The 20,653-nt window shown below is 45.6% G+C and overlaps 1 protein-coding gene across 1 annotated transcript in view; it reads right to left on the reverse strand.

Annotated features, from left to right (window-relative positions):
- Nucleotides 1-488: 488 nt before the first annotated feature.
- LIMD1 (LIM domain containing 1) overlaps nucleotides 489-20,653 on the reverse strand; it is a 70,466-nt gene continuing 50,301 nt past the window's right edge. The window contains exons 3-8 of the mRNA XM_082848073.1: nucleotides 10,092-10,159; nucleotides 7,477-7,539; nucleotides 3,489-3,619; nucleotides 2,822-2,873; nucleotides 2,236-2,304; nucleotides 489-1,081 (exon numbers count right to left, since the gene is read on the reverse strand). Of these exons, the coding sequence (XP_082704199.1) occupies nucleotides 944-1,081; nucleotides 2,236-2,304; nucleotides 2,822-2,873; nucleotides 3,489-3,619; nucleotides 7,477-7,539; nucleotides 10,092-10,159 (521 nt within the window). The 3' untranslated portion in view covers nucleotides 489-943. The remainder of the gene's footprint in view (nucleotides 1,082-2,235; nucleotides 2,305-2,821; nucleotides 2,874-3,488; nucleotides 3,620-7,476; nucleotides 7,540-10,091; nucleotides 10,160-20,653) is intronic.

Consider the following 20,653-nt stretch of genomic DNA (forward strand, 5'->3'; position numbering starts at 1 on the left):
CACAAAAACTCTCCTCATTAATAAGGGGTCAGGTCTCAGTATGGGGGCACACTTCCCCAAAGTCCATTGTTAAAGAAGCGAAAATAGGCATAAGAGGATCCCCACGAAAGATCCCGAGACCAGCCTTTGCAGGGGGAACTCTGAAGTCCCAGATTCTTGAGAGCTCCAGAGGAAAAATAGCACAACAGGCGGGCAAAAGAGGCCTGGCGCCTGCACCAAGTTCTCATCCCAAAGCACACTTTCCTAGAACAGGATCAATCCTCCATCAGGCCGCCAGCTGCCTTTAAAGGAGTGAAGGTTTCCAGGGGCACACAGAATGATATTAGGCTACAAGGAGAAAACCCCATCTCACTTATTTCAAACCTTGGCTCTGCTTTACCAAGTGAATTCTTCCTCAGATACAAAGCACACGTCAGAGCATCCCTCTTGCGATGATGCAATTAAAATTTGCAGCCATTCTACAGAAGAACTGAAGCTCTGGAGTGGAAGGAAATCTTAAATTATGGTGTGTGTGGGGCGGGGGAGGGGTTGGGAGGGGGTGTTTGGGTGCAGGTATTTTCCGAAGGGGAGGGTAAAGGATTGAACATATCGGCAGCTGAAATCTCTCTTCAGTGCAAACCTTTCTCACTGAAGTGTGAACTCTTCCCAGAGGGGACAGGAAGGTTCATTCAGTCACACTAATGAGATCTCCTGTCACATGCCACGCGCTTGCTGGGGTTTCTTCCTGAGTAATCTGATGAGGGTGTGGCAGCAGTGAAAGGCACTTGGAAAATACATAATCCCAGACCAGCAGGGATCCCCTCCTTGTTTAAAGGAAAGGCACCTGCCTCCCCTCCACTCCCCCAAGCCCAATCCGTCCCCAGGGGTGACAGGAATTAACCCGCGGACTCCTCATGGTGCAACCCTGGCTCCTCCCCACCATGAGGTCTGCAGGAGGCTCTGGCTAGAAGTGGTGCTGGTGAAGGGCTGTGGATGAGTGACCCTTCTCCAGCCTCTTGATGTGGCAGGAGTGACAGAACAGGTGGTCCTCCAGGGGGTAGCAGCGGTGACCATCTTCATCATTGAGCTCCAGACCGCAGTCCTGGGGTGAGGCAAAAATATCCAGTGGTGACGAAACAAAACAAAACAGACTGCAAGAGTGACACAAAGGCCACACTCAGTCCCGTACAACCAGCAGAGGGCGCTGTGTGATTCTTTCCGGGCAAAAAAAAAAATGCCGGTGCGGAGACACGCAGCTCCAGCCCAGTGAGGGTCTGGACTGCACTGTCCAACACTGGCCACATGAAGCTCTCCGGCACTTGGAATGGGGCTGGTCAGAAATGAGATGTCATGTCAGTGCAAACACACACACCAGATTTCCAAAACTTAGGACAGAAAAAGGATATAAAATATCTCAGGAAAATTTTTTTCTCTCGACTGCATGTTGAAGCGGTAACGTTTTGGATATATTGGGTTGAATAAAAGCACAGTTGAGTAAGTGTCTTTACCTTTTTTTCCAGCACCTGGGGTACCAACCAACAGTGATTCCCACCTATTTCTTCAATGCTGGCAGTGGGATCAAGCTATATGTCACCCACACTCATTGTTCTCCCTACCCACAGCATCACAAAATAAATCTCCTTCCTTGGGTGAATCCACTTAATTCTGGTTGAAATTTCACAAGCACTTAACGCGTTTGCACCCTTCACAAGCTCTGGCTCTCCTGACAGTCATGGGGCACCAGTGACTCCTTCAGCCTGGGGTGTGACACAACAGAGAAGGGACAGATGGGCTCCACCTGCCTTTACACCAACCAGTGACATGCCTGTTTCCAAGGGGGGTTTCTTCATGATTTTCAGGGCTCGGTTGAGAAAGGGGTTCCCAGCAGATAGAACAGACTACAAGCTGGAGGGGAGGGAGTCTATTCCTCAAATCACACACCTGCCTGACAATCTGGCCCCCCAAAAGGACCTGAAACCCACACTCCCCGTGACCCTCCCACTCTGTGGCTTCAGGGAGAGCAGCTGTGACCGGCTCAGGACTTGGTGGTTACAAACATGGAGAAAACAGTAAAGACTTTTATGCATCTTCTCCAACCTCCCTCCCCCCACCACCTAATCAGGCTTCACCCCACTTCTTCTGTCAGCTCTGGAGGGCAGCCCCTTGCCCACATCCTGCCTCCATCAACCCAAGATGCTTTCCTCTTGGACTTCTAGGATGGGTTTTGGGGGCCTTCTAGGGCAGGGAGGGGCCTACCTCGCAGTGGTAACACTCCACGTGGTAGTCTCTGTCCATGGACACGACTCGGATGGTCTCATCTGAGCCCTGGACCAAAGGAAAGCAAGAACCAGAGGCTATATGGGGGGCCATCGGGCTCCACTGCCAGGAGGGTGGGGGAGGGTTCTGGGGCAGCAAGTAGGTGGCCTTAGGAGAAGTGCGGGAATCAGTAGTGGATACTAACACCAGCAGAAAAAAGGACACCTATAGTAGATGAGAGGAACTGAGAGGGATGCAGTTCTACCATCTGGAATGTCAGAGTCAACAGTGAAAAAAACCACCTACTTGGTCTTGTTCATCTGCTCATCATCTAATCTGGGAGTTAGTATCAAGTCAGAGAATGTGACCCAATTACAGGGACAAACAGGGCATAAGAGGGACACTGGGCTAGGGAAGGCAGCTAATGAGAAACGGGCTTCTTGGTGAAGACACCATTTATCTCAGAGTTGAGATTTTAGAAGTATTTTTACAAAGGTATAAGGACAGGACACAGATCTTGTAAATGACCCAGGGAAATATTCATCTCTTGGAAGACCCCAGGAGCAGAACTGAAAAAGCATCTTACCTCGGGTGGAAGGATGGGAAGGCCACAGGCTGCACACTTGGGGGCCAACACCCTGGCGGGAGAAGCAAAGAAGCAGTGAAGGGCATATTGAGGTGTTTCGGGGAGACTTGTGCCTGGAGCCTTCCTCGCTGGCCCGGCCCTGCCTCCCACCCATCACTCTTCACATGAATCCCTCTAGTTCGTCTATAAAGACAGACCTGGCACACTCCTGGGACTATTGCTTCGGGATTGTTCCTCAGAGGTAACAAGTGCATTTGCCCCCTCTCACTCTGCTAGGGCTGGAGGCTGACCTGTTTACCCCCCTCATGGTGCCTCATACAGGCCCAGGCAAACCGAGGGTGGTGGAGACCAGCCCTGAATCAGGGCCTTTTGAAGTTTGGTAAGGCTGGAGCCACAGGGCTTGGCACATTCCTCCAGAGGCCTAGTCAGGAATCTGATTACAGGTTTTTTGGTCCTGTTTTTCCAGTAAACGTAATTCTTTAACCAGTTCCTGTCTGCACGGGCATCCGCTGACCCCCGAGGCCCGTGCTACACCCCTCAAAACCATTGCACGTTCGCTGCACTGTCGACAACAGTGCAAGCAGCCTGCAGACGTGCCTCAGCAGGTCCCCACCCTCCACCCTGCTGAGTTTCAGCCAGTGTGGCTTACACGAGTGGCTCTCCTTACTTGTGGTAATCCCGGACACAGTAGATCTTGTTCTCTGAGTCCACAGTGAAGGGTACCCCATCCAAACACTCATTACAGATGACACAGCGGAAGCAGCCGGGGTGGTAGGACTTCCCCAGGGCCTGAAGGATCTGGGGGTGCACAGGAAGAGGTTAGGACTCAGCTGGGATTATAGGGAAGGCAGTGCCAGTGGAAGGGAGAGACACATCAGGCTGAGGGTCCATATGAGCAACTGCCACCCTCATCCCAGTTTCACTTGGACCAAGTCAAGCAATGATGGGGGCAGGAAAGGCTAACCTAGTTACAGGTATAAATAGGAGGAAACCAAATGGTATCATTCTCCTGCACTCCACAAACCTCCAGAAGGGAGGGTTCTCGATCAAAAAACATGATTCTCTGCAGGACATGATGCAAAGCAGGGCCATGAAAGGCTCCACCTCAGATTTGGGAAGCAGCAAATACATGGAAAGATTAAAGGAAACTCCACAAGGAAATGGAAGAGCTTGGGAAAAACCTCTTAACTTCTCTCTCCTGGGTGCCCCTACTAAGCAGCTTTGACTCTGCAGCGTGATAATCCAGAAGCCCGTGACTCGGCCCCGGATTATCTCAAATCCAATTGCAAGTAAAGCCTCTTTGTTGCTGCTGCTTTTAAACACAATGAGGAGAAAGCCCCATGCACCTTCTTCCTCTCGGCATCATTTGATCTGGATGTGACTGATACCTGGAACTGTAAGAGGCCGTCCTGAAACCAGAACAGAGCCTAGATGCGGAGGGTGGGAGAGAGAAGACAGGGAAAGAACGTCCTGTCTACGGTGGTGTCAGTGAGTCACCAAATTAACTCACCATGGAACTGCCTCCCTCCAAACCTCTTAGGTGAGATAAAACACTTTTTCCTATTAAGTCAGTGGTTCTCAAAGTATGGTCCCTGCACCTGCAGCATCAGCAACCCTTGGGAACTTGTTTACAATGTACATTCTTGGGCCCTGTTCCAGCAATGGGTGTTTTAATAGAGTGATTCTGATGCATGCTAAAGTTTGAGAACCATTGGTTTGAGTTGAGTCTGGGCTTTCTGTAACCTGCAGTTGAAAGCATCTCTGATGACTCAGTAGCAGATTCATTTCTGTGATTACCTGCGCCATGAAACTTAGCACAAACAACAGAACTATGGAATCAACACCAGCAAGCCTGCACTGAAACACCGTAGGCAAGAAGTGTACGGAATGGCCATGAGCATCCCTGAGTGGGGCCACACAGAAAGCCTCCCGACAGGCAGAAGGAAGGGGACTTGGGACCAACGAGAACCTGGGCAGAGCATCGTAGGTCCTGTGGGAAAGCCATGCTGTGTTCTGGCCATGCCGCACCTCACACACTGCAGCTGGGGGGCACCGGGAGGACGTCATGCCAGCCCAGCTCTCCTCTGAAAGCTCAGCTTTCAAGCTTCCTCATCCCCTCTAGGATTTCACTAATGTTCCAGGCCCCCCAAGCTGCCAAAGTAGGAAGAACAACCGGCTGGGCTTCAGAGTCCCCTCGGCAATCTGGACCTTGGAATGCATTTGGCCCCCAGACTCATGCTGTCTTGGCAGAAAGAGACCCTTAAATTAATTTAACCCACACTGTGCCAGAAGTATGGTAGGATAAAGATACCATTTTGCTGCACTCTGACTAGGTGTAATAATTTTTTTCATGTGGGAAAATGCCCAACCTCCAAGCCCAGAGTATTCGCCTCTACTAACAAAGATGGAACAGAGATGGACCATTTACACCAAGAGTTGCACAACTGAATTCTGCTGGAGAACCAAGAATGGTAACTGAAGGAACCTTTCTCTGTATTATTATAATTCTTGGTGGCAATTAAGGGTTCTATTTTTAAAAATAAGTGTCACTACCAGTCATTCGCTGAAAGTTTTCAAGTCTGAGAGGAGTGTGACTTCATGTTATCCCATGAGGTAGAGATGGTCTCCAAAATTCAGTTCCCCGCTTCCCTTGAATTGGGATTGGCCTTGTGACTTTCTTTGATCAATAGAATGAGGAAGAAATGATGTTCTGAGATTTTAAAGTCAAGGATGTAAGAAAATTGGCAGCTGCTACTTCCTCTCTCTTGCTGAAAGGAAGTCCAGGCTAGACTACTGAGTAAGATTAGTAGCCGTGGGGAGAGAGGCCTGGAGGGTGCAAGATCATCTTGTGCCATCAGCTGAACACAGCTGAGTAAGTGACCCCAGCTAATGCCACATGGAGCAGAAGAATCGCCCTGCAGAGCCTTGACCTAATTCCTGACCCATGGAATCATGATAAATAATAAATCACTGTTGTTTTAAACCACTAAGTTTTGGGGTGGCTTGTCATGTAGTAATAGATAAATGAAATACCTTGAGGCCCAAAGAAGGCTTAGGATACCCACAGATAAGAGCAGTGTATAGTCATGTTCATAAATTTGGACACTGTTGGCCTCATATGTGGTGGGTTTGTCAGAAGGGCTCTAAAATCAGGGAGCCCTGTGGAGTTGGGCAGGCACTTGGGGAAGGTAGGGGTGAGGGTGTGTGGCTTGGGCCTGCCTCCCCTGGCGGAATGGCTGGAGGGTCGCATTCCTAGCAAGGCCTTAGCCGCTTCTCAGGACACCGCTCACAGGGCCAGGCTGTGCTGTGCGGTGTCAGAGCCTGGACGGCAACAGAGTCTGTTCACAAACAGGGACAGCTTTGGTTCACTGTTTTATACCTGTCAGCATAAAACCGGAAGAAATGAGTGTTTATGTCCGCCAAAGACATGCATAAGAGCAACTTATTCATAAATTGCCAAAAACTGGATAACACCCAAGTCCCCCTCTTCAGGAGGATGGATAAATAAAGGGTGCTATATCCATACAATGGAATTCTACTTAGCGATGAGAATAAATGAACTACCAACACAGGCAACAACATGGATGAATCTCAAAAACACTTTTCTAAGTGAGAAAAGGCTGACCCAAAGGAATCTATACTATATGAATCCACCTGTATGAAGTTCCAGCACCAGCCTGGGGCAATAGAGGTCAGAACAGTGGGTATCTTTGTGGGAGAGGGTCTTTCTGGATGTTGGAAATGTTCTATACCTTGATCTGTGTGGTGTTTACACATAGGTATATACATATATAAAAATTCATTCAGCTGTACACTTAAGATGCGCACCCTCTGAGTTGTTTCTCAATAAAAAGGTAAACAAACAAACAAAAACAATGACTAGCAATTCCCTTCTCTATGATGGAATTAATGGCTCAGCTTAGAGAGGGATTTAACTCTTTCAACTAGTAGAATGTTATATAACGATTTTCTCTGACCAATATATTAAAGAAATTCGATAGGGCTGTTCTCCAATGGTGAGCAATTTGATCCCTGAGAAAATAAGAACTCTGTATTCATTAACCTCACAACCTTACCCTAAAAGGAGGCCAGGAAGGAAGAACTGTCTCCCCACTCAAAAGATAAAGGCACTGAGGCCCAGGACAAGCTCAGAGAACCATGGCTGAGCGAGGAACGGAATGGATAAAACCTGCTCCCTGTTTTGCTATCTCAGAACTAACAATGGGCCCCCAGACCTCATCTTAGGAAATGATCAAGCCGGGAAGAACATGGGGGAAAAACAACTGTGTTATCTGACATTCTACACCCAATTCCAAAGTAGCTGAGATTTCTGCAGCTCCGTTTGGCATCTCACCTGGGACGCTACAAGGACCACAGAAAATCAGAGGGAGGCCAATGTGACATGAACAGCCCAAAGGAGACAGTGCCAGGAGAAATGACATCATGGGGACTGGATGGCGAAGGACGCTAATTCCAGTAAAAGCCAAATGCGGGTGCTGCTATAGCAAGCAAGCAAGCATGGGGTCTTCTTTTATAAAACCAGATGTAGCCACATATCAAGGTAGGAAACACTGTTCTCAATTATTAATTTCTTTTTTCTCTGAATGCCTCCCCCTCCCACCATGCTATTATCTTGTTCGGCTGACCCTACTCACCATGTCCATGATCAGATGTCCACAAAGAAAACACCTGTCAGCAGACTGCTGGAAACCAGAGTACTGCAGTGGAAAGAGAAAAGAAAGTTAAACCCAGGCGGGGCAGAGGAATCTTGCTACTTCCCCGCCAGTCATGAGGAACACAAGGAATTTCTCAGAAAGATGTGTCACTCTACACAGGATCTGTCATGACCCCGTGGACAACAGTGTGATGAATCACGGAATATCCTCTGCCACAAAAGCCATTACAAATGTTAATACCACTCGCCTTCAACAGCTGCACCCAGGCACCCATGACACGCCAGGCTCTGCGTAAGACGCTGCGCAGAGAGAGGCGTCAGTCTCTCATCCGGTGGTTCTCAAAACGGAGTTCCCTGGCATCACCTGGAAACTTGTCAGATGCGCAAATTCTTCAGCTCCACCCCAGACCTACTAAACTGGAAACTCAGTGGGTGGGGCCTAGCCATCCTGAGTTTTCACAAGCCCTTCAGGGGATTCTGATGCACACTCAAGTTTGAGACCATCACTCTAATTTTCAAAACAATTCTTCAAAACAAAAACAAAAACAACAACAACAAAAAAACAATTCTTCAAGGTATATATTACACCATTTCTCAAATGGAAGCAAAGGGAAGCTCCGAAAGGTTAACTGGCCTTCTCATGGTCACACAGCCTGTAAGGGGTAAGGACGGGATTCAAATTCAAGTCTGGGTCTGGTTTAAAAGCCAATGCCTTTTACAATTAGCTTCAAAGAAACTGGATAAATATTATTTACCTTACCTTACCAAAACACACACACACACACACACACACACACACATACACACACACACACACACACAGCTCTAGTCTTGAAAGAAAACGAGGAACTCACCTCAGAAAACAGACTAGATACTACACACTGGAAGATACTAGAAGCTTAAATATTGCGAACACAACTTAATAAGGGAAATGTAATGGAAAGGAAGGTGGAAAAGAAAAGGGAAATTTTCTACAACACTACACCATATAGTGTGGGGTTTTGCTGCCCAGCACTTCCTCCTGATTCTAGGGGTAACAGTTCTTTATTTTCTTTTGGGATCCAGCCCCATTCCCCATCCTGTGGTCCTGTGATTCCCGTGGGGCTGACCCCATGATGGGTTCCAAGGCAAGGCACTGGCTCAGACCTGGCCAATCAGAGCCTCGCAGTCCTCCAGCACCCAAGACTTTGCCCAGGGGTGGGCACCTGGCCCACCAAGAGCCCATGAGACTCCAGGAGCAAGACAGGCACTTGGCCCATCAGATGTGAAACTGGGAGACAGTCAACTCTGGTGTGCCACCATCTGACTATCAAACACACAGCGCCGGAGACTGAAGTGAACGTGTGGAGGAAGTGATTCCTGAGGGCACGCAGGAAGCAATTTCCTTGGGTTTGCTTGGCGGTTGTCGGCAAACACGACTCATAATGAGTCAACCCACACATCCACAGAGAAGCTGGCCCCGAGCCAGCTCTGGGTCTCACGTTGGTGGTCCCACTGACCAGTCAGCGCTCCATGCCTGGCACTGTGTTAGGGTCTGAAGGTGTAAAGGTGAAGCAGCACGTTCCTCCCTCCCTAGGAAGTTACGGTCAAGTCAGGGAAAGACCTGTAAACAGACACGCGGTGCTCTGACCACTGGCAAGCCCGGGGCAGCAGCACACAGGAGGGGAGAGCCACTGCGAGGCGGGGGAACGTGAAGGCCGTCGGGTGATCTGGGCAAACGAAGGGTGAAGACATTCCAAGCAGGGGACCCAGTGCAAGCCAAGGCACACAGGATGGGGCCATGGCGTGCAGAGAACCGCAAGCCTCAGAGTGAGTGAGATGGGAGGCTGCCCAGACCACAGAGAGCTCCTGCGCATGCTCTGAACCCTGGATCCCGGGCCTGGGCAGTGACACAGCACAGCAGTGAGGGGCCGGCAGAGCCATGCTGACGTCACGAGCCACACAGGCCTGGGGAGGACGTGGTGGCACCAGGCCCAATGCTTGGCCACACTCTAGGAGAGATAGGAAAGCGGAGGGGTAGAGGAGGAACCTAGGACACGGTTCTCAGAGATAAGTTCCCAGGCAAGGGGACTTTTCTGCTTCAGGTGACTCTCAAGTACAGTGGGAGGGGCTGGCGGATGGGCTGGGGACAACCCTGGGGACTGTCTGATGGGCAGGGAGATTGTGAACAGCTGGCCTCAGAGGCGCCTACGTGGCCGGAGTTCAGACGTGGGAGTCACTGGCACATGGACAGACTTTCAGTGCGTGGGAGAGGCAGGCAGGATGAGAAGTAAGGGGGCCCAGGTCCCAGAGTGAGAGTTAAGAGCTGGGTGGAGCAGGCAGAAATAGGCAAAGCACAAGAGGACACGCTGCGCAACCCCCAAGTCCCCGAAAAGCACAAAGCTCTGCAGTTTGTCATTTGCCTGGGAACGTGGGCCACCCCATGCTTCTGCAGAAGGAAAGTCAGGACACCTTTCTCCAGCAGTGCAGCTTCCAGACAGCACTAGGGACCACAGAGAGAAACCACCTTCTTCTGCTTAGCCCAGCTTCTCTGCACGCTCCCCGCCTGACTCAGGGCAGGACTGAAAGGAGGGGAAGCTTGGGTGACAAACTCACCAGGAAGTCTTCCTCACAAAACACTTTGCCATTGACAAAATAAAAGGCTTTTCCTCTCAGCTTCCGGCCTAAGGAAAAAACACAAAGGCAGGGTAAACAGAAAATGTTAATATGCAGTGAAAAAAGAAAAGAAAGGCAAAATCTTTTAAAGCAGAAATAATAATAATACAAAATAATAATGCAAAAAATGCCAATTATCGATAAAAGTTTCTGGTTCCTGAAAGCTGCCGTGGTCCTTGGTAACAGGTAGACTCAGGCCAGAAGACAGGGTCCCCTGGTGGTTGCTGCCTGGCAGACTGACTTGGGAATCATCCCACACCCACTTCTCGCACCTCCTCTCTGCTGAGAAAGAAGCCAGCAAGACACTGGGTGACAAGATGGCAGAGGCATCCACATGTGGGGATACCAGGCTACAGTCTCCTGTGACGCTGCCGTTTCCCACAGACATTGGGCATCATCACCTTTGACATATTCTCCAGGGGAAGCTGGTGACAACCTATCGGGAAATTCCTATAAATCGGTCAGCTCTTATCTTCCTTACTTTCCCATCTTTTTTCATCTGAACGACAGAAAACACACACTGTTGAAAAGATGATGATTTTTCCTATTTTCTCTTGATCTCAATGGGGTGGGTGGGACTGGGAAAAATTCAAAGCACCTTGACTCCTTAGATGTACCTTTAGTTTCCATAGAGCTAGGACGCTGACAAGAATAGCACACTGTATCAATTCCTTGCATCCCTTATGAAAAAACACAATGGGCCACCTGTTCGAGGTAAGCGGAAGCATCTTTTTGGGAGACCCTGGATCTGTATTCAGCAGCAGCCCAAGATCTGAGAATACCTGCAGGGCCACGCACAGATCACACCCAACAGACTCCGTGGAAGTTTCAAAAGCTGAATGAATTCTAAACACTAGTGGAATCAAGCTCCTTAGGCCTAAAGTCACCTGAAACCAAAATCACCGATGTCGAAAATATTGATGGTGCTTGAGACACAGAGAAGTCCCCTCCCTACACGACGGGTGTCCTTGCCTGTGACGCCCCAGAGCAGGCAAAGAGCACAAGGTAACGAGGGAGAGGTTGCTGATGAAGACTCATCGGAGCTCAGAGAGGACTCTGAAAGCATCAATGTAGGGGAAAAGCCACAAAAAGAAATAAATGAAACTACAAAAGCAAAAAACTCCAGATGGACTAAAGACCTCAGTGCGAAAAACAAAAGCTGTTACAAGAAAATACAGGCAACTGTCTTTGACTTTAGCATGGTAAGGATTTCCATGCACTGACCATCCACTTGCCTGCCTCTATACTAAGCTTAACAGGAAGGCCCTGACCTTCTCCTGACCTCGTCAGACCCTTTGCGGGGTGTTAGTTGCTGCCAGATTTACTGTTATCTCAATGTCTCCCCAACCCTCTGATGGGTTCCTCTAGAACGTTTTAATGCTCTGAGCATGTGCTACATCCCCTGAGGACGTAACTGTAATTTCAACTCAGCCTCAGACTAAGAGGTCTTGGTAGCAGTCTAACCAAGGGAAGGGCAATAAATGGAATAAAAGGAAAGGCAAGTCAGGGATAAGAAGATGGCTACAACATACAACATGGCATTAGTATCTAAAACATACAAAGAATATTAATAATCCTAAGAAAAAGACAAGCAACCCAATGGGGAAAAAGATCAAAGGAAGGTGTAGAGAAGAGAAAACTGTTATCGAATCCAAGCTAGTACTGCTTGCCCCACGACAGGCCAATAAATGGAGAGACGAGCCGTTGGGACAAGGAATAGCGACTTTATTCGGGAAGCCAGTAGACCAAGAAGACGGTAAACTTCTATTCCAAAGAACCACCGTGCCTGAGTTAGAATTCAGGCTCTTTTATACTAAAGGGGAGGGAGTAAAGCCGAACATTTCCTGGTTCCAGTCAGCCTCCAGAGGGGGATGCAGCCATTCACGGGTGGGCCTGTGAGCTAAACAAAGGTATTTTAGCTTAATGCGCATTACCTGGGAGCCAGGGTTCCCAGAGATGGGCCATCATGTATACTTTAAGCTTAAAGGCAACATGCCTTTAAGGATTAACTTGTAATAGAATACAAAGGTTCTTCCCTATTACAAAACCTGTTAAACTCTAGGCAACAACCATTGAAAAAGATGTTCAATCCCACCACCAATCAGTGCATGCAAATTAAAACCACAATGAGAAGATAACTCATCCCTAGATGGGCAAAACTCACCAAGTCTGATAACTCCCCTGTCTTGGCGAAGTTGTGAGACAAAAGAGGGACCCTTTCACACTGCTGGTGGGAATGTCGATTGGCTTGACCACTTTGGGAAGAATTGGCAAGAGCCAGTTGACCTGAAAATTGACATTACCCACAACACACTGCTAGGGACACTCCTTGAGAAGATCCCCCAGTGTGCAGAAGGAGGTGCCTGTATGGATGTTCACTGCAGGGCTGAAATGAAAACTGAGAAACCCAGAGCATCTTCAGTGTTCACCAATATGGAAAAATTGATAAATACGTTGAGGAAGAATTTAGAGTTATATTCAATGGATGCGATACTAAACAGCAATCAAAATGAATGAACTAGGTCTGTATGTATCATTATGAATTGAACTGAAAATCCTCATATGCAAATGAGGAAAACTGTTCAACGATGCATTATTATGAGAGAGAGTGTATATGTCAGTTACATACACACAAAAACCAGTCCTATATATTGCCTATTGATACTTGTATATGAGGTAATGGTATAAAAGCTGGGATTGGAAGGATCCATACACTCAATTCATAATAGTACCTGCCCTGGGGAAGGGGGAAATGGGACGGGAGGGGGAACCAACATGATTCCAATTTATCTGTAATATTCTTCTTCCTTTATTAAAAATAAGCCAAAATGACAACAGATAAATGTTTGTGCATTCTGGGTGGTACATAAATAAGGGTTATTTCCTATGGTACTTTCTTGTAGCTTTTTTTTTTCTTGTCGTTTTTAAACTGCACACACACAGCTTCTTTAGGTGAAACACTATAAACCAAAAGGCAAACGACATGCTAGAAAAAGCACCTGTACTATATGACAAACAGAACTCAACCCCAATATGCAAATTACTCAATTAACAGCCCAATATTTTAAGACTGGGCAAAGAATGGGGGGAAAATGACAAAAGTAGTATGAATGACCAATGAATATAAAAGAATCCTTAACTTTTCTCATATTTTTTTATAACTGCAAACTAAAATGGTATACCAAGCTTTGTCTATCCAATTAGCAAAGGCTAAAAAGAATGACAGTGTTAGTAATGACATTGACAGACTGACACTCTCCACTCTGCAAGGAAAAGCAGTAACTGAAACAAGCTTTTTAAGACAAATTTAATATCAAATTTCAACAGAATTTAGAAAGTTTGGATTATTGTGACCCAAAAATTCTACTGCAGGAATTTATCCCAAGGAAATAATCAAATTGTTTAAAGAATCTTCATCGCAGCATCATTTATAACAGCTTACAAAAAAATGAGTGTCGGGCTTCCCTGGTGGCGCAGTGGTTAAGAATCTGCCTGCCAGTGCAGGGGACACAGGTTCGAAGAAGATGGGTCCAGGAAGATTCCCACATGCCATGGAGCAACTAAGCCCGTGCAGCACAGCTACTGAGCCTGCACTCTAGAGCCCACAAGCCACAACTACTGACCCCATGTGCCACAACTACTGAAGCCCGCGTGCCTAGAGCCCATGCTCCAGAACAAGAGAAGCCACCGCAATAAGAAGCCCGCACACTGCAAGGAAGAGTAGCCCCCGCTTGCTGCAACTAGAGGAAGCCCGTGTGCAGCAACAAAGACCCAACGCAGCCAAAAATAAAATAAGTTAAGTAAGTAAATTTTTTTAGAAATGAGTGTCAACCAAATATCTAATTCTTATCAGATAAATTATGTACTATTACGAAGCCATATTAAAGAATGTGTTTCTGACAGGAAGAGGAGAGTGAACAGAAAAAAAAAAAGATTGTTTTCCAAAAATATTTAGTGGAGAAATATTTAAAATACTGCAAAATGGGGTTAAAAACATCTCTGTGTGTGTGTCTGTGTACACAGACATGGATATACATACACACTTATATGCTCATACACAGTCATTATCTCTGAGTAAAGGAAATGGTGATGTTATTAGTTTTTTTCTGCAATGATTATGTATATTATTTTTATTGCCTGAAACAAACTTGAATGGAGTGAGAGAGTGTGAATGGCAATGAGGCATACGTTAGAAGTCTTTAGTTCTCCAAAGTTTCCCTCCTGTCCTGACCTCAAAGTTCTAGGAAGTTCTCATTCTAGAACCTTCACAAGCATTTCCCAACTAAACTAGGATAACAAGAATGAGTACCTACAGCTCAGTGATTTCAGGGTTCACTAACAGAACCCTCTGACAGCCATGGAAGTTAAACTTAATTACTTTACTGACTTACAAATTTCCCCTCTATAAAAAGATTCCACAGGGCTCAGCTTTAGAAAGGAAGATGAAAACTAACTAGAGTATCCTTTCTACCTTGTGTCCCTGCCAGGCTCGCGGTGAGAGCTTATGTCCTGCTTCCAGTCCCTCCCTGGCAGCCAAGGCGACAAGGACACAAACAGCCCACCCTAAGAGGAAAACAATCCCCACACCGTCTGGCTGCAAGTCCGTGCAGCGCCGTTGCTCTGCTGCTCCCTTCTGGGACGTCCCACTGGGATGACCTGGTTCTGATGAGAGGAAGGGAAGCGAGGTTGCAGCTACTGAGGAGGCCACTAGAGGGAGCAAGGAGGCCGTCTGGAAACGCACAGGACTTCCTAGAGAGAGGTGAGGCTTCTGAGGCAAGGCGTGGAGAACGCCCCGCTCTGGTTCCCGGAACAGGGTCAGGGAAGTTCGAAAGAATCTAAGCAGGAATTAGCTTTTTGATTTAACAGAGGGTAGATCACCTCTGTTCCAAAAATCATAGAGGAAAATCATCACACGTGCAACAAAAGTGTCGAACCCTCCAGCACTGTAAGAAACACAAAGTAAACAAGAGCTTTTCCCACTTACGATAACAACAAAGATTTTTTTAAACAGTCATATTCATTTGTGATGGCTGTCAGTGCATATTTCTGTAAGCTATAGAGGAGAGTGTGAAACGATTAACTCACCCTGGAGAGGAAACTTTAAAATGTTTATCTCTGACTCAATTGGGCTGTCTGGGACTTAGCTTAGGGAAAGAATCGGAAATGTGAATAAACGTTTACTTAGATCCAAATTGGCAGCCTTAGAGAAATGACCACATAAAACAGAACACATTTAAATGTAATATGTAGTCATTTAAAATACCAGTCAAATAAGTGTTTCATTGGTATTCGAAAATGCTTATACTATAGAAGGATACTCAAATTACATTAGTAAGTGAAAAAAGCAAGCTAGATAACTATATTTATAGTATAATTCCATTTCAGTAACCTATACCCATACACACACACCACTGATATGAAAAAAAAACTGGAAGACTGCATATTAAAACTAATAGTGGTGAGCACTGACTGATGGTGTTACAGGGAAATTTCACTTCCTATTTTATAATTTTCTTTTTAAAACTTATCTTATATAGCACTGTCAGGTTGTATTAAAGGGAAATTTCACTTACCACTTTATACTTTTCAATATTTAAAATTTTTTTCTAGTATTTAGTACACTGGAAGATGGTATGAGAGAAATTTCTGCTTCATACATTTCTAGATTAAATTTCTCTGGAATTATGTATCTAATCTGAGAAACAATACTTTCTTCTTAATTTTTAAAAGAAAAATCTTACGTAATAATGTGAATTTTTAATTTTTTATTAATTTTTTATTAATTTTTATTAATTTATTAATTATTAATTAATTGTTAATTTAATTAATTATTTAATTTAATTTAATTTAATTATTAAATAATTTTATTTAATTTTATTTAATTTAATTTTATTTAATTTAATTTTATTTAATTTAATTTTATTTAATTTAATTTTATTTAATTTTATTTAATTTTATTTAATTTTATTTAATTTAATTATTTAATTTAATTATTAAATAATTTTATTTAATTTAATTAATTATTAATTAATTATTAAATTTAATTTAATTATTAAATAATTTAATTTAATTATTTAATTTAATTATTAAATAATTTAATTTAATTTAATTTATTATTAATTAAAAATTAATTTATTTATTATTAATTTTAATTTTTAATTTTTAAAAGAAAACTCTTACGTAATAATGTGAAAAGTTAAAAAAAAAAAGTAAGATTCAACTATGTAAAGAAGAAATTCAAAGAAAAAAAGACTGGAAAGGAAATCTGTCCAAGAATGACAGTACCTCTGAGGAGACATACATGGTAGGTATCTGCAGGATGTGGGGGGGGGGGGAATGTTCGCTAGTTGTTTGCTTCTTTATACTCTCCTACACATCCCCAAACTTTTGATAATGAACAGGTATCACTTTGATCATCATTTTAAAAAGTGCCCACTGGCTAGGCAAATCCTCTTTTTTTTTTGGCCACGCGGCTTGTGGGATCTTAGTTCCCCGACTAGGCATCGAACCCAGGCCCTCGGCAGCGAAAGCGCCAAGACCTAACCACTGGACCTCCAGGGAACTTCCTAGACAAATCCTTTTGCTGCCAGGCCCCAGAGCTGAGGAGTCCCATGTCCAGACCCCAGAGGCCAGGGGAGGGCTCAGAGGTTGCATCTGCATTTCCTTTATTACCAAAAAAAGAAAAAATATTTAAGACTCCCTCACAGTCCTGAGAAGGCGGGACCTTCCTCTGCTCTGAAGGACTCAAACTCCAGTTTTCACTAAAGTTTTAAAAGACCCCCTGCATTTAGAAACTGGCCCCGACACCCATATTTAGTTTGCATTTTGTCAGAGTGAGAGAAAAAAACTAACAGCTGTTGATTGCCTTCTGTGTTTCAAGTACTATATTTAGAACTTTCATATACTAAAAAAAGTTTTAAAGGTGTCTGAAAACACTGCCACACATATCACTGCATCATTAACCCCATTTCTGTCCACACCTGCCACATGCCTTTCACAGAGATGTTTCACAAACCACTCCGTGTCACCTACTCTAGGATTCAGCCAGCACGGAAAGGGTTCACCCAAGAATTAGGCAGAAATACAACCTGTCACGGGTCAACATCACGGAGCCGTGCAAAGATGCAGGAATTGCTTACTCTTGGGAATCACTGGAAATGACACCCAGGGTTGCTCCCAGCTCTCTGGGTTTCCTCTTCTCTTCATAAAAACACCATACTTATAGGTTAAAAGTTATCATCTCCATTTCATAAATTCCAAGGCTCAGAGAGGATAGCCCAGGCAGTAAGTGGGCAGGTTGGAAGCCAGGCTGTCTGACGCTGACGTGCGTGCTTGTTCCATTGTGCCATGAGCCCGCCCGCACTATTTAATGCTTGCTGAGTGCACACCTACACGTGGATTCCAGTTTCTCTCTTCCTACCAGGGAACGGAGAAGGGCATTTTCATTTCTTAAAGCACTTTCTATGTACTGGGCACTTTACCTACGTTGTATCTCTTTGTCTTGACAATTCTGTAAAAATCCCCTGCGATGGCACCCAAGTGGCTATAACGTGACTGGTGACTGACCCCCATCTTCTACCGCAGACACATGGAGTGACAGTGAGGCCAGGCAGAAAACAGCAAGAAAACTCATCTTGAGAAGCAGGGAGGCAGAGAGAAGGTATCCTTCCATCTGAATCACTCCAGATCTAGCCAATGAAACAGAAACCAATGAACCTGGAAATTCCTGGAATCACGGCCACTGTCCTGAAAGTTCCAATCAAGTGCAGGACCCAGAATCACCCTCATTGACAAATAAGCTAGAGCAGCCAACCACCACTAGGTGGCGCCAGACCACAGCCACGACAGGGACAGGCGGGAGCAGCACTACCAGCTGAGAATTCCAGGCTGGCGGGTGTTGGAGGTTGGCGGGGGTCATTTCCTTAATCCTGCAATAACGTGACCCCACGCTTTAAGCAGGTTAACTCCACTTATCGCATTATATGCAGTTTTACTGAGTCTTCGTTTTGAAGATGGGGAAACAAAAGCTAAAGTGGTCAGGCAAACTTGGCTGTGTGTCTGAAGCTAAGCAGAAGAGCTGGGATTTGCACCCAGGTCTCACTAGTGTTAAGTCAACACCTTTCCCATCACAATATACTATCCCTTTGTCCCGGAACAAGTATTTCTCTGACTGTGGGAGGGGAAGAAGGTGGATTCTTGACCTTCCTAATCACACCTCTTCCCCACGTGACTCCCTTGAGTTGGTGACAAATGAGTTGGTGACAAATCACTGTCCTTACACTTCCTATGGTGGCACATACTTGGAGCCAGCTGTGCCATGCCAGAGCTCATACACACCAGAAGATAAAACAATGGTTGAGGCGTGAACACCAGAAAATTAAGCCAGCGGTTCTCAAACTTTAGTATGCTTCAGAACCACCTGGTGAGTTTGCTAAAACACAGATTTCTGGGCCCCTCCCCAGAGATTCTGATTCAGTAGGTCTGGGAAGGGCCTGAGGATTTGCCTTTCTAATGAGTTCCCAGGTGATGCTGACTGTGCTGGTCCAAGGACCACACCTGGAGAACCACAGAGTTAGGCTATGCCTCAGGACTGTCTCTGAAGCAGCATCTCCACTTGAAGAGATTCATCTTGTTCAAACAAAGTGCTAAGACCTAGACCATCCCTATAACAATTAGCCTCAAACAAAGCTGTTGAGAGGGAGGGTGTGCCCGGGTTACATCTTTATAACTCTAGTTTCAGAATCATCCTGCTTCTAGTCCCTGAAACAGGAGACGGATAGCGATATGCACAAGAAAAATATACCAAATAAAGAGCTTTTCCACAGCTTTAGAATACAGTACTCAAAGTTGCTCTTTATTTTCCGATCACAACAATAGTTTATAAAATATTCACGAATAAATGTAAAGATTCATCGAGAATCCGTTTCAAAAAGTCACTTCCCATAGATGCAGTGAATGAATATTTTATATATGCCTTCAGGGGCACCTTCAGATGAAAACAGAAAAATGTGGATAAAGTCAGTGTAGCTTGGTGAAGGAAACAGCGGTTGAGGATGACACAAAGAGAGGTTGGCCATTTAATATGACAAATAAAACTAAACTTGCAATACTCACCATTCTCCCTTGTTTCTAGAAATAGAAACAACTCATCTATTCTGGAAAAGTAATTGGCCCTTGGCTGTAAGACTTAACCGCAAATTTCAGTTTCTAAAATATCTCCCTGAAAAGTAAAAATGCAAGGTTTTCCCAACAAGGAAGATACTTCCTGAGAAAAGTAAAAGCTAGCAATTGTTTAGATCATGTTTTTATTGCACCGTTCCAACTGGTAACTTCTACCTGTGCCGTCCACAGTGGCTACCGGCCCATGTGTGGCTACTGATATGTAACTGAATTAATTAAATAAAATAACATTAAAAATTCAGTTCAGGGACTTCCCTGGTGGTCCAGTGATAAAGAATCCGCCTTCCAATGCAGGGGACACGAGTTGGATCCCTGGTCAGGGAACTAAGATCTCACATGCCGCGCGGCAACTAAGCCCGTGCGCCACAACTACAGAGCCCACGCGCCCTGGAGCCTGCGCGCCACAACTAGAGAAGAGAAAAAACCCGCGTGCTCCAACTAAGATCCGAGGCAGCTAATAAATAAATAAGTAATAAATAAATCTTAAAAAGAAAAAAGTCAGTTCAACTTGAGCAAGCACATTCCAAGTCCCTGAAAGCCACTTGTGACCAGGGCAGCTATAGAACACCTGCATCAGCCACAAAGGTCTACCGGATCTACTGCTTCAAACAGCTTTTTCCAGAATAGGATAACTGTTAGAAGGTATTGCTAACAACAAAGCAACAGAAAGAAACCTACCAAATTGGTTCGGCTCCAGTGAACAGATCAACCTGGATTCCACAGGCTCATCTTGCCCCAGGGGGATGAGGAACAGGAAGAAAGAGGAAAGTGGAAAAGCTCAGGCTGGGGTCCTTGGCTTTGCTACTTCCCAAGTGAGAGGCTGGCTGGGCACCTAAACCCCTGGGTTCCTCCAAAGAGGGTGCTGAGGAGAGGACAAAATCAGGGATCACAGTGGGGCCCAGCACAGCACCGGCTCATGCTAAGCATGTGACATAAGGCACCGTTGCCAGGATCCCTTCAAAAGCCGTCAAGTGTTTTTTTTTTTTTTTTTTTTTGGCAGTATGCGGGCCTCCCACTGCTGTGGCCTCTCCCGTTGCGGAGCACAGGCTCCGGACACGCAGGCTCAGCGGCCATGGCTCACGGGCCCAGCCGTTCCCCGGCATGTGGGATCCTCCCGGACTGGGACACGAACCCGTGCCCCCTGCATCGGCAGGTGGACTCTCAACCACTGCGCCACCAGGGAAGCCCCAAAACCCTCAATTATTGAAGCTAAAAGTCACATCCACTTCCATCTCCCTCTTTATCCAAATCCTCCAGGTCACTGTTCCCTTCTCAGTTTTTCTGTGGTAAAGGGCCAGGTCTTGGGGGTTTTGTTTTTAATT

The sequence above is a fragment of the Leucopleurus acutus genome (assembly GCF_964270905.1).
Source record: "Leucopleurus acutus genome assembly, chromosome: 10".
In the NCBI taxonomy this organism is placed as follows: Eukaryota; Metazoa; Chordata; class Mammalia; order Artiodactyla; family Delphinidae; genus Leucopleurus; species Leucopleurus acutus.